The sequence below is a fragment of the Oncorhynchus clarkii genome, unplaced genomic scaffold (assembly GCF_045791955.1).
Source record: "Oncorhynchus clarkii lewisi isolate Uvic-CL-2024 unplaced genomic scaffold, UVic_Ocla_1.0 unplaced_contig_5475_pilon_pilon, whole genome shotgun sequence".
In the NCBI taxonomy this organism is placed as follows: domain Eukaryota; kingdom Metazoa; phylum Chordata; class Actinopteri; order Salmoniformes; family Salmonidae; genus Oncorhynchus; species Oncorhynchus clarkii.
Window position 1 is genome coordinate 45105 of NW_027258704.1, and position 13381 is coordinate 58485.

General features: G+C 42.0%; 1 protein-coding gene across 2 annotated transcripts in view; it reads right to left on the reverse strand.

The window, feature by feature from the left end:
* Positions 1-9561, reverse strand: part of LOC139398216 (ras-related protein Rab-40B-like) — a 50110-nt gene extending 40549 nt beyond the window's left edge. The window contains exons 1-2 of one of the 2 annotated variants that reach the window (XM_071144340.1): positions 9334-9561; positions 8897-9129 (exon numbers count right to left, since the gene is read on the reverse strand). In XM_071144340.1, the coding sequence (XP_071000441.1) occupies positions 8897-9038 (142 nt within the window). In that variant the 5' untranslated portion in view covers positions 9039-9129; positions 9334-9561. The remainder of the gene's footprint in view (positions 1-8896; positions 9130-9333) is intronic. The other variant, XM_071144341.1, reaches the window with a different exon arrangement.
* Between the last annotated feature and the right edge of the window lie 3820 nt (positions 9562-13381).

Consider the following 13381-nt stretch of genomic DNA (forward strand, 5'->3'; position numbering starts at 1 on the left):
TTCACAAATGCTCTCCATCCAACCTCACTGAGCTCGAGCTGTTTTGCAAGGAGGAATGGGAAATTTCAGTCTCTTGATGTGCAAAACTGATAGAGACATACCCCAAGCGACTTACAGCTGTAATCGCAGCAAAAGGTGGCGCTACAAAGTATTAACTTAAGGGGGCTGAATAATTTTGCACGCCCAATTTTTCAGTTTTTGATTTGTTAAAAAAGTTTGAAATATCCAATAAATGTTGTTTCACTTCATGATTGTGTCCCACTTGTTGTTGATTCTTCACAAAAAAATACAGTTTTATATCTTTAACTTTGAAGCCTGAAATGTGGCAAAAGGTCGCAAAGTTCAAGGGGGCCGAATACTTTCGCAAGGCACTGTACGTCTCGTGTTTGTGCCGTTGAATTGCGACTCCACTTTGTCTCTATACTGACCGTTTTCCTGTTTGACTGCCTTATGGAGGGAATAACTACACTGTTTGTATTCGTCCTTATTCCCAGTCACTTTGACATGGTTAATGCGGTGGTTCTTGCTTTCAGTTTTGCGCGAATGCTGCCACCTGTCCACGTTTTCTAGTTTGGGTAGGTTTAAATAGTCACAGTGGGTTGTGAACTCTCAACCAGACAGTACTGTTAATAGACATCATGGAGGCGTTACAAGCTTCTAGAATATTCCCAGCAAATTATTAGTAGTGACAACGGACTCTCCCATCATCTCCCCGTCCCTCTGTCTCTATTCCTCTCTCGCCCTATTATCTCTGTCTCTATTCCTCTCTCACCCTATTATCTCTGTCCCTGTCCCTCTGTCTCTATTCCTCTCTCACCCTATCATCTCTGTCTCTATTCCTCTCTCACCCTATCATCTCTGTCTCTATTCCTCTCTCACCCTATTATCTCTCCCTCTTTTTCTCATTGTCAACATTCACTTGACTACCCTCATTCCATTGGATTTCATTTGAGGGTATTTTTATGCAGATCTGTTTTACCATTTAGAAAGTAAATTATTTTATGTATCTAGTCCCCTCATTTGAAGATATCATACATATATTTGGACAAATTCACTTATTATACAATACATGTTCACTAATAGACCTAGCATCAAAGCTACCAAATCATAAACGTACCTAGTGGTTTCCCACAATATCTAATAGATCAGTTGTAATAGAAGACTGTGTAGCAGCCAGACCCGAAAGAGAACAAAGAGGTTACCAGAGAGTTCTTTCCTGTGCTCTCCAATGAGCAGGGTTGGGAAGTAACAGATTACATGTAACGGATTACAAAAAAAAGTACCAGAAAAAATATTTTAAATCAGATTACAGATACTTTTTAACAATTAGATGATTACTTCTAGGATTACTTTTAAATTAAGGATTCAGCTACTTCGAGCACACAGGCATGCAACCTCCGTAGACAAACATTGGCAGTAGAACGGCCTTACTGATGAGCTCAGTGATATTCAACGTGGAACCATCATAGGATGCCACCTTTCCAACAAGTCAGTGTCAAATTTCTTCCCTGCTAGAGCTGCCCCGGTCAACTGTAAGTGCTGTTATTGTGAAGTGGAAACGTCTAGGAGCAACAACGGCTCAGCCGCAAAGTGGTAGGCCACACAAGCTCACAGAACGTGACCGCCAAGCGCTGAAGTGCGTAAAATTTGTCTGTCATCAGTTACAACACTCCCTGCCGAGTTCCAAACTGCCTCTGGAAGCAACGTCAGCACAAAAACTGTTAGTCGGGAGCTTCATGAAATGGGTTTCCATGGCCGAGCAGCCACACACAAGCCTAAGACCACCATGCGCACTGCCAAGCGTCGACTGGAGTGGTGTAAAGCTCACTGCCATTGGACTCTGGAGCAGTGGAAGCGCGTTCTCTGGACTCATGAATCACGCTTCACCATCTGGCAGTCCAACCGACGAGAATGGGTTTGGTGGATGCCAGGAGGACGCTACCTGCCACAATGCATTGTGCCAACAGTAAAGTTCGGTGGAGGAGGAATAATGGTCTGGGTCTGGTTTAATGGTTCGGGCTGGATCCCTTAGTTCCAGTGAAGGGAAATCTTGATGCTACAACATACAATGACATTCTAGACGATTCTGTGATTCAAACTTTGTGGCAACAGTTTGGGGAAGTCTCTTTCCTGTTTCATCATGATTATAGACCTCGCTTTGTGCACTAGGCAATTAAGATATCGTTTGTCGAGATCGGTGTGGAAGAACTTGACTGGGCTGCACAGAGCCTGAACCCCATCAAACACCTTTGGAATTAATTGGAACGCCGACTGCGAGCCAGGCCTAAACGCTGAACATCAGTGCCCGACCTCACTAATGCTGTTGTGGCTGAATGGAAGCAAGTCCCTGCAGCAATGTTCCAACATCTAGTGAACAGCCTTCCCAGAAAAGTGAAGGCTGTTATAGCAGCAAAGAGGGGACCAACTTTGGAATGAGATGTTCGAAGAGCTGGTGTCCACATACTTTTGGTCGTGTTGTGCCTTCGGAAAGTATTCAGACCCCTTGCCTTTTTCCAAATGTTGTTATATTACAGCCTTATTTGAAAATGGATAAACCAAATAATAATCCTCAGCGACACACACACACACACACACACACACACAATACCCCATAATGACAAAGTGAAAACAGGTTTTTAGAAATACCAAATTTATTAAAAATAGAAAACAGAAATACCTAATTTACATAAGTATTCAGACCCTTTGCTATGAGACCTGAAATTGAGCTCAGGTGCATCCTGTTTCCATTGATCATCCTTGAGATGTTTCTACAATTTGATTGGAGTCCCCCTATGGTAAATTCAATTGATTGGACATGATTTGGAAAGGCACACAACTGTCTATGAACGCTTCCCCAGTTGACAGTGCATGTCATAGCAAAAACCAAGCCATAAGGTCAAAGGAATTGTATGTATGGCTCCGAGACAGGATTGTGTCGAGCACAGATCTGGCGAAGGGTACCAAAACAATTCTCCAGCATTGAAGGTCCCCATGAACAGTGGCCTCCATCATTCTAAAATGGAAGAATTTGGAACTACCAAGATTCTTCCTGGAGCTGGACGCCCAGCCAAACTGAGCAATCTGGGGAGAAGGGCCTTGGTCAGGGAGATGACCAAGAACCCGATGGTCACTATGACTAGAGCTCTAGAGTTCCTCTGTGGCGATGGGAGAACCTTCCAGGTGGACAACCATCTCTGCAGCACTCCACCAATCAGGCTTTATGGTAGAGTGGCCAGACGGAAGCCACTCCTCAGTAAAAGGCACATGACATCCTGCTTGGAGTTTGCCAAAAGCCACCTAAAAAGACTCTCAGACCATGAGAATAAATATTATCCGGTCTGATGAAACCAAGCGTCATGTCTGGAGATAACCTGGCATCATCCCTACGGTGAAGCACGGTGGTAGCAGCATCATGTTGTGGGGATTTTGTTCAGCGGCAGGGATTGAGGGACTAGTGAAGCATGGTGGTGGCACCATCCCTACGGTGAAGCACGGTGGTAGCAGCATCATGTTGTGGGGATGTTGTTCAGTGGCAGGGACTGAGGGACTAGTGAAGCATGGTGGTAGCAGCATCATGTTGTGGGGATGTTGTTCAGCGGCAGGGACTGAGGAACTAGTGAAGCATGGTGGTGGCACCATCCCTACGGTGAAGCACGGTGGTAGCAGCATCATGTTGTGGGGATGTTGTTCAGCGGCAGGGACTGAGGGACTAGTGAAGCATGGTGGTGGCACCATCCCTACAGTGAAGCATGGTGGTGGCACCATCCCTACGGTGAAGCATGGTGGTGGCAGCATCATGTTGTTTGGATGTTGTTCAGCGGCAGGGACTGGGAGACTAGTGAGGCATGGTGGTGGCACCATCCCTATGGTGAAGCATAGTGTTGGCAGCATCATGGTGTGGGGATGTTTTTCAGTGGCAGGGACTGAGGGACTAGTCAGGGTCGTGAAAAAGATGAACGGACCAAAGTACAGAGAGATCCTTGATGAAAACCTAAAGACCTCAGACTGGGGCGAAGGTTCACCTTCCAACAGGGCAACAACCCTAAGCACACAGCCAAGACAATGCAGGAGTGGCTTCGGGACAAGTCTCAATCTTAGGCTGAAGGTAGCGAGGGGTAGTACATCTTGCTGCCCTGTGGGCAAGTACCATGGTCTGGTAGTGGATGCGAGCTTCGACTGGAAGCCAGTGGAGTGTGCAGAGGATGGAACAAGCAGGGAGCTGGGAGCCCAGCCAACAGTGAGTTGCAGTAGTCCAGACGGGAGATGACAAGTGCCTGGATTAGGATGTGCCACTTGCTGTGTGAGGTAGGATTGTACACTACGGATATTGCAGAGCATGAACCTGCAGGAGCGAGTCACTGCTTTGATGTTTGCAGAGAATGACAGGGTGTTGTCCAGGGTCACGCCAACGTTCTTTGACTCTGGGAGGGCGACACTGTGGAGTTGTTAACCGTGATGGAGAGGTCTTGGAGTGGGCAGGCCTTTTCGGGCAGGAAGAACAGCTCTGTCTTGTTGAGGTTGAGCTCGAGGTGTAGAAAACAGTAAAAATAAAGAAAAACCCTTGAATGAGTTTGTGTGTCCAAACATTTGACTGGTACACACATTATATTATATAAATATATATATATATATATATAAAATAAAGTTTTTAATTTATTCATTCTTTAACACACACACACACATATATATATATATATGTTAAAGAATAGGACTAAATTAAACTTTATTTAAATAAAGTTATAATTGATTTAGTCCTATTCTTTAAGTTATATTTTTGGTTGAGATGGAGAAGGGAATCCAACATTTCAATTAACCATTTGTAGACTGGAATTAAAGCCAGACTAAGTCAATGGCACAGCTGGAACTTTCCAGGCAGAAGATAAAACTCCTTCAAATGTTGATATTTGGCTGTGTTGACAACCAAACACAATTCAATATCATTTTTGAAGTACAATAAATGTCTTATTAACAAGGATTCATATCTCCAACTCAACCTAAAATAAAAGTTAAAGAATGGGATTAAACCAGTGGCTCAGATGGAACTATCCAAACAATAAATACATTTCAGTTGAATGTTGATATTTGGTTGCGTTGTCAACCAAACACAATATTACTTTTGTAATCCAGTAAATTGCCTGAAGTTAAGGCCATTTTACAAACTAATGTAACATTCAACCATAATTGAATAAAACATACATGCCCACATTGAGGTTACTCGTAACTAATATATATATATATATATATATATAATATCTTATATAATAATTTAAAGGGTGCATGTTCAAGATAGCATGAATAGGTCGTCACAGGACTGTGATAATCTGTACAGAATCTCCAACGGCATTGATCACTTGCACCATGTAGTTTTAATGTAATCTCAACTGTAATCCAGGTCATTTGGTTCTGCTGTCAGATAAAGCACAGTTATAACACAATCTGTTGAATAAATAAACCAAATATCTGACATTCTATTAACCTTTTGAACTTTGCCGTGCTTTTAAAATGGTGGAAAGCATAGTTATTAGACATGTTGTGACAACTAAACCAAAATTCTGACATTGTTTTTTTCATTGGAATTTGGTAGTGCTTTTATATGGTTGAACACATAGTGGTAACACTTTGGTAATTCAACTAACGTTTGGCTGTCTTTTTGTGTGGGTGAATAGAGGTTGTAATCTCAACCAAATATTATCCATGTTGAAATGACGTGGTGTGCCCAGTGGGTGGTCACTAGCTGGCACAGCCACAAAGTCATAAAACCAGATTTTAAACCTAACCACACTGCTAACCATAATGCCTAACCGTTACCATAAATTAATTGTTTTCATACATTTTTACAATACAGCCAATTTTGACTTTGCAGCTTTCCCCATCTAGTGGAAACCGCTCAGCTCTGGCTCCAGGACGAGACTCATGCCAAGAAACGTCAACCTGCGAAAAATGCGCTCTTGCAACAGCTGCATAGTGCGGATCCCAGCCTATGGAATAAAAGTTTGAGGTAGTTCCTTCCTTCTAAACTCCACTGTGGTATAGTGCTCTGTACTGTCAAAAACAAGTTTATTTTAAGGTGGGGCTTTTATTGCTCAATCGAATTTGTGCTGATTCCACAAAAATATTGATAGGCCTTACAGACACATGCTAAAACTCGTACACTTTTGATAAGACTTAAAAAGGCAAACTATCGAGTTATCAAAAAGTGTCACGAACAAAAACGTAAACATTAGGTCTATAGCAAATGCAGCATATGGCATATATTTTAACATGCAAATAGCACATATCGGTAGTGCTGAAACGAAAGGATTCCATTCCATGAGAGCAGCATTTCCTTTTCAACTGGAAGCAATAAGCCCAATCAGTCCTCCAGGACAACAAAGTCATAAACAACAGAGTAGGCTAATAAGTCCATAGTTTTTGGGTTATGCTCCGGTAAAACAATTTGGCTCATCTATATTTCCAAGTCCTATACTTTTAGATCAAGGGGTAGGCCTATGAAATTAATTGGAATGACTGGAAATCTGACAGACTGGTTTTTAATGTAAAAACAGTCTAATCCTATTATTCTTATTATCTGTAGTGCAAAGCAATGAAGCCTACATAACCAACGCATAAAGTAAAACGCAAAGAAATTATGGCCAGCTATGTAAACTCTAACATTGATTTATCTTAGATATAGATGTCATTCAATTTAAATGTTTGTATTTTTCTAATGCCTCTTAAGGGGAGCATAGTCTAAAAGTAATTAGATTACTTTATGGGGTTTGGGTAATCCAAAAGTTACTTTCCTAATTAAAATTTGTCAGGTAACTAGAACCTAACAAATTACACTTAGAAAGTAACCTACCAAACATTCTTCCTGAGGTACTCTCTCCCCAGGCCTGGAACTAGAAGAGTCAGTCCCTGAGGTACTCTCTCCCCAGGCCTGGAACTAGAAGAGTCAGTCCCTGAGGTACTCTCTCCCCAGGCCTGGAACTAGAAGAGTCAGTCCCTGAGGTACTCTCTCCCCAAGCCTTGAACTAGAAGAGTCAGTCCCTGAGGTACTCTCTCCCCAGGCTTGGAACTAGAAGAGTCAGTCCCTGAGGTACTCTCTCCCCAGGCCTGGAACTAGTAGAGTCAGTCCCTGAGGTACTCTCTCCCCAGGCCTGGAACTAGTAGAGTCAGTCCCTGAGGTACTCTCTCCCAAGTCTGTATTATATACACAAACATAAGATGCACTTTATTGTTTAGTTTTTTTACTTACAAAGAACAGAAATATGCATTTATGCTCACAACCTAATTATTGTATCATGCCCTGCCGTAGCTCTTGTGTTTCCCCTCAGCATTCTTCTTGCAGTGTGTATGATGATTGCTGTGGAAAAACCGTGGCTCGGGCAGTACTGGAGGTATTGACTTATTGGAAAGCATTGGTGTGTGCTTTTCCTGAATAGCTGTCTGATGTCTGAGCTGCCTTCGACCAACACTGGAGAGACTTTTCCCACGGTTGAAGAAACAAGCTCAGACATGCCCGAAATCAACATCTACCTACCACCTTTAGGGTAGCACACTCAAGTTATACATTGTGAAAATCAATGGGTGGTGAGACATTATATGGCCAAGATTTCATTACACTTCTTTTATGTTCAAGTACAAGGTACATTATGGCACATTGTTACGGTGTGGATTTCTTATTTAGGGACGCGGATAAGGGATATTAGAGAGATCGAGAGAGCAAGAGAGATGGGGGGGAGAGAGATGGGGGGAGAGAGAGAGATGGGGGAGAGAGATGGGGGAGGGAGAGAGAGAGATGGGGGAGAGAGAGAGAGAGCGATGGGGGGAGAGAGAGAGAGAGATGGGGGAGAGAGAGAGAGAGAGAGATGGGGGAGAGAGAGAGAGAGAGATGGGGGAGAGAGAGAGAGAGAGATGGGGAGAGAGAGAGAGAGAGAGAGGAGAGAGAGAGAGAGAGATGGTGGGGATAGAGAGAGAGATGGGGGATAGAGAGAGAGAGAGATGGGGGGAGAGAGAGAGAGATGGGGGAGAGAGAGAGAGATGGGGGAGAGAGAGAGATGGGGGGAGAGAGAGAGATGGGGGGAGAGAGAGAGAGAGATGGGGGAGAAAGAGATATTGGGGGGAGAGAGAAAGAGAGATGGGGGTGGAGAACCAGTTCTCTGACAGATGACTGTAATATTACAGTCAACCTCTTATGGCAGAGTGCAACAAGTCAGTCAATATCTCCAGTAATAAAACATCTATTGTTTTTTCCCCCCTAGAAGACTGTCAAGCTCTGACACTGGTGGGTGACATCAAAGGCCATAATATGTCTTGTCCTTCGTGATGATCATCCATACTCTGGTCCGAAATGGCACCATATTCCCTAAATAGGGCACTACTTTTGACCAGAGTAATATGGGCCCTAGTCAGAAGTAGTGCACCATTTGGGATACACTGACTCGCAGACGTCCAAGATGACATGCCCAGCCATGGTCTTAGTCCACTAATCCCAAATATAACCGCATTTAACTTCAAGAATGTGCACTGGCTAGCTAAGGAATGACGACCACTGCGCTTTTCTGGGCTCAGATGACATGTACTGTACCAGCCATAACGAGTTGTGCATAAAATGGACTGCGTGTGATCACTGGTTTGTGTTGCGCAATCCATATATGTTCCTTTCAATATTTCGATTCGTGGTGATCATAACATCAAATCAATCAAATGTATTTATAAAGCCCTTTCTACATCAGGCTATGTCACAACGTGCTGTACAGAAACCCAGCCTAAAACCACAAACAGCAAGCAATGCAGATGTAGAAGCACGGCGTAGAAGTAATGTTAATTAAACCTTTTCTATAAATAAAATGTTTGAAATGAAAATGTATTGTTTGTTTCTTTGTATTTACACTGTTGTAAACTGGACACTCACCCATGTTGTAGCCATATGGAGACTCGCTGGCTCCGTCCTCGAGGCTCGCAAGTATCTCCCCCTTTCCCACATCGCTGTCCCCGACCAGGAGAAACTTGAGCAGAAAATCGTAAGCCTTGGCGGGGCTGGTTCTGTGGTTCATCCTCACGGTGAAGAATGATTATGTTCCATCATGGAACACCGTGTACACGACTGTTCACTTCTTCCGTTTCTCCTCCAACTCGAGATTTGAGCTGTGTGACGCACGAATCAAAGGAGCAAAGAAGAGAGTCAAATTGAATGTGGTGTTCTTCGACTGTTTATATTACGATTCAAAAATAATATCTGGTAACTCACAAAGTCTCCAAAATAGAAGCTTGAATGAAAGCTACAAGTGTCAATTTGGTCACCGAAAGTGACAACACAATGTAATTAAAAATGTATAAAAATGAGCCTACATCTACAGTGTAATCCACTGTAACGTCAAAGCTTGCCGCTCACGCCGAACCTGTTCCTGTGCTCAAATCTTCTTTCCATAAATCCTTCATTCACGCTACCGTGCCTTTAAAGTACCAGAAGTGTCATTTTTTTTATAGTCCTGCTTTTGGGTCGCCAGCCACGCTGTTCCGCAGCTCTCTCGGATGTCTGTCGTTTCCTCTCTCCAAGCAGGCATGTCTCCAGTAGCCGCAGAGGGTCAAGCCTTGCGCCGCTATGGTTGGCTCATCCAGCGGGTTGCTAGGGCAGCCTTGAATCGGTAGTAGTCGCTGCAAACGTCAGTCAAAAACCCTAAATACCCATTTGATACAAGAGAGGGGTGTGACTACCGCTGCTTGCCAAGCCTTGTTCGGTCTGAGCTGGAGTCAACGCTAGCCCTGATGAGAGATCAGTGTTAGGGATTTTAACCATGTAGGAAGGGATAGGATGACCGATGACGGCTGCTTGAACTGATTCCGGGTCAGTATTTGTGGGCGCCCGCAGCAGCCACTGGTTTGGCAGTGGACAGCGTGGCTTGGTTTGTTGTGTTTTGGCTGGGCACGATTTCTGACGTAGCCTAGCGCAGAACAGTTCCACGGATTTACTGACATTCTTATATTCAGACAACAATCGGACAGCCAGTCTCGCTGTAAAACAGCAGCACATTTTGAGAAAAACAGTTACAATCATTTTGATGAGGAAATTATAATTACAAATCGCGTTAAAATGTGATCAATAATCGTATTACCTAATTTAATGGATTAAGTTTTCCCTAAGAAAAAACTGTTAGAGACAATAGTCCACATACAATATACATAATTCAGGTAAAATACAACTGAACTGTACCATTATAAATAAAGGGCTATATTTGATACATTGCTCAATATCAATAAAACAGACCAGGGATCTCTTGTCCTGTGAATAGTGTATGGGGGGTGATTCGTGCCAGAATTAAGCTTTGTGAAGCTACTGATACCTCTCACCAAGTCACCTAACGTCTTCCTAGCGCCATAAAATACCGCCACGAATTAACATGGACTGTCAATGGAGACAGTACATGTCACGTTCAGGTCACGTAGACGTAGTATTCACGCCGTGTAACGTGGCATTGACAGGTCACATGTCTGTTTGCTTGTAAGTTCATTATGAAAGATCTAACAATGAACACTTTAAAAAGTCTACATTTGTTATGTATCAAGTGTTAGTTTAAGTGTCTGTTTAGCTTATTTTTTGAAAATCTCACCATGAACACCTTACAAACATCTACATGTACATGATTTTGTAAAAATATTTTTCATTGTCGGAGTAATCTAATCAATTTCATTTAGCGATTTAGCTCAAATAGGCATATCATCTCAATACAAAAATTAGTAGGCTAGTTGATATCGTAGCCAGCCACCATTACTGTGTAGATATGCTGATTTCTCACTTCCATACAAACACAACGGCTTCTTTGTTCGAGGTAGCCCTATTCAGAAATAAGAGGGAGCTTAGGTCTCTAGATGCGCATTCAAAATAACTCGGAACTCGAAAATCTCTGACTTCCGACTTCAGTGCATTCAAGACAATTGGGAACCTTGAAAAAAACAAACTCAGACTGGGGAAAATGTTTGTTTTGAGTGGTCATCCATTTCGGAATTCCAATTCAGAAACTCTTTCATCTTTCTCTGACCTGAAAACCACTGATGTCATGATTTTACTTCGTTACATCGTTACTTCGTTTACTTCGACACATTAATGTTACTGACGTTACAGATCCCAAAGTAATCTCATTTCCACTCCATTCATATGCAAATACATTTGATTTATTCACTGGCTTGTATGGCTGGCATGTTTTCATTTTAAACAAGCCTTCCCTTATCTATACTGAAATAATATTATTTTAGTAGTCCTCTATTATGATTTGTTTTTAAATCATAGCTCATTAGTACACCCTTATGGTTCAATGTATATATATATATATATATATTGTATGTCCTATGATCCAACAATGAATAATGTTGAACTAACAAATACCATCAAGGGATACGTTACAATTTACAATAATGAACACCATATGAAACAGCTGTGAAAACCAACCTGGCAATATTTAAAATATATAAACGTAGATTTTTTTTGTTACATGTGTCAATTTACTTTCACATAATTTATGTAGACTCACATGGCAATCATAGACTGAAATACTGAATTCTGCTGTGTGGGATAGGGAGGAGGTGGGTGCTGTGTGGACGAGAGGTTCTTCCTGTCACTTGTTTTCAACAGGCAGTCAGTCTCAGAAGAGGGAGACTGCAAAGTCCAGGTGCTGCTGCTCTCTTTGTTCTGAGTGTTTGCAGTGCTAGTGTTTTTCGCTAATCTGTGCATCTCACATTATGTGCCCAGTATGATAGTTTTCTTGCTCTTTCGTAGCAGATAATGACAACATGACAATAAAGTAGCTGATGTAATGAAAAGCTGGAGGGGGGTTGGTAATGGAGAACATCAGGTGGATCCATGTCTGGGTGTTAGGCAGAACCCTTAGGTCCTGGAGAACAGGAGCAGAGTAAAGGGAACATGGTAGGAAACAGCCATAACAAGCAAACACACAGGTTACAGGCATATCAGGTATGTAAAAGTACAGTTATTGAATTATTTAATTTAAATATTTGATTAGACATGCAATCATGTTAATGGAAGACAGAAAATAAAGGATGCATGTCTAAAATGTTTTATGTCAGTGGGGTTGATGAGGGAGGTAAGGGGTGGTCCCTGGAAAAGATAAGAGAGATGTGACAGAAACTCCAGGGTGGTGTCATGAACACTGGAGTCATACACCTTAACTTCAGGCTAGGGTCCCTTTTTCAGAATATTTGCCTGACTTACGTGCCCAAAGTAAACTGCCTGTTACTCAGGCCCAGAAGCCAGGATATGCATATAATCGATATCATTAGATAGAAAACACGTTGATGTTTGTAGAAATGTTAAAATAATGTATCAGACTATAACACAATTGATATAGTAGCCTAAAATCCAAAGAAAAACCAACCAGAATTGAAGGAATGATACATCACGCTAAATACAGGGAAATTCTTGCGGGAAACCTGTTTCAGTCTTCCAGAGATTTGAGACTGGGACGGAGGTTCCCCTTCCAGCAGGACAATGACCCTAAGCATACTGCTAAAGCAACACACGAGTGGTTTAAGAGAAAACATTTACATGTCTTGGAATGGCTTAGTCAAAGCCCAGACCTCAATCCAATTGAGAATCTGTGGTATGACTTAAAGATTGCTGTACACCAGCAGGAACCCATCCAACTTGAAGGAGCTGGAGCAGTTTTTCCTTGAAGATCGGGCAAAAATCCCAGTGGCTAGATGTGCCAAGCTTATAGAGACATACCCCAAGAGACTTGCAGCTGTAATTGCTGCAAAAGGTGGCTCTACAAAGTATAGACTTTGGGGGGATGAATAGTTATGCATGCTCAAGTTCTGTTTTTTTTGTCTTATTTCTTGTTTGTTTCACAATAAAACATATTTTGCATCTTCAACGTGTTAGGCATGTTGTATAAATCAAATGATACAACCCCCACAAAAATCTATTTTAATTCCAGGTTGTAAGTCAACAAAATAGGAAAAATGCCAAGGGGGGAATACTTTCGCAAGGCACTGTATATATCTAATAGCACCGTGTGTATATTTTCATTTATCATTTAATTCATCCATGAAATAAATAATACTAGAACATCAAATTCCGTTATTATTGTACACTAGTCTACTCCCCTATTGACACAGTAAATAATATTGCCTATGTGCATTCAACAATACGTTATAAACAAATTAACCAAATTTGCCTTAACACAGTAGGCCTTGAATATTTTCTAACGATATTACAAACTTAAATATAGCCTACTTACTCCTCAATCGGATAAAGGACATCTTGTTAATTCTTTTCGTCGTCTCTAAGGAAACTATCTGGGGCAGACACTCTCGAAAATCACGTCTGCTGCTGGTAGAAAAACAAAACAAACAAATGTCTGTGCAGAGTTTTCAAATACCGTGT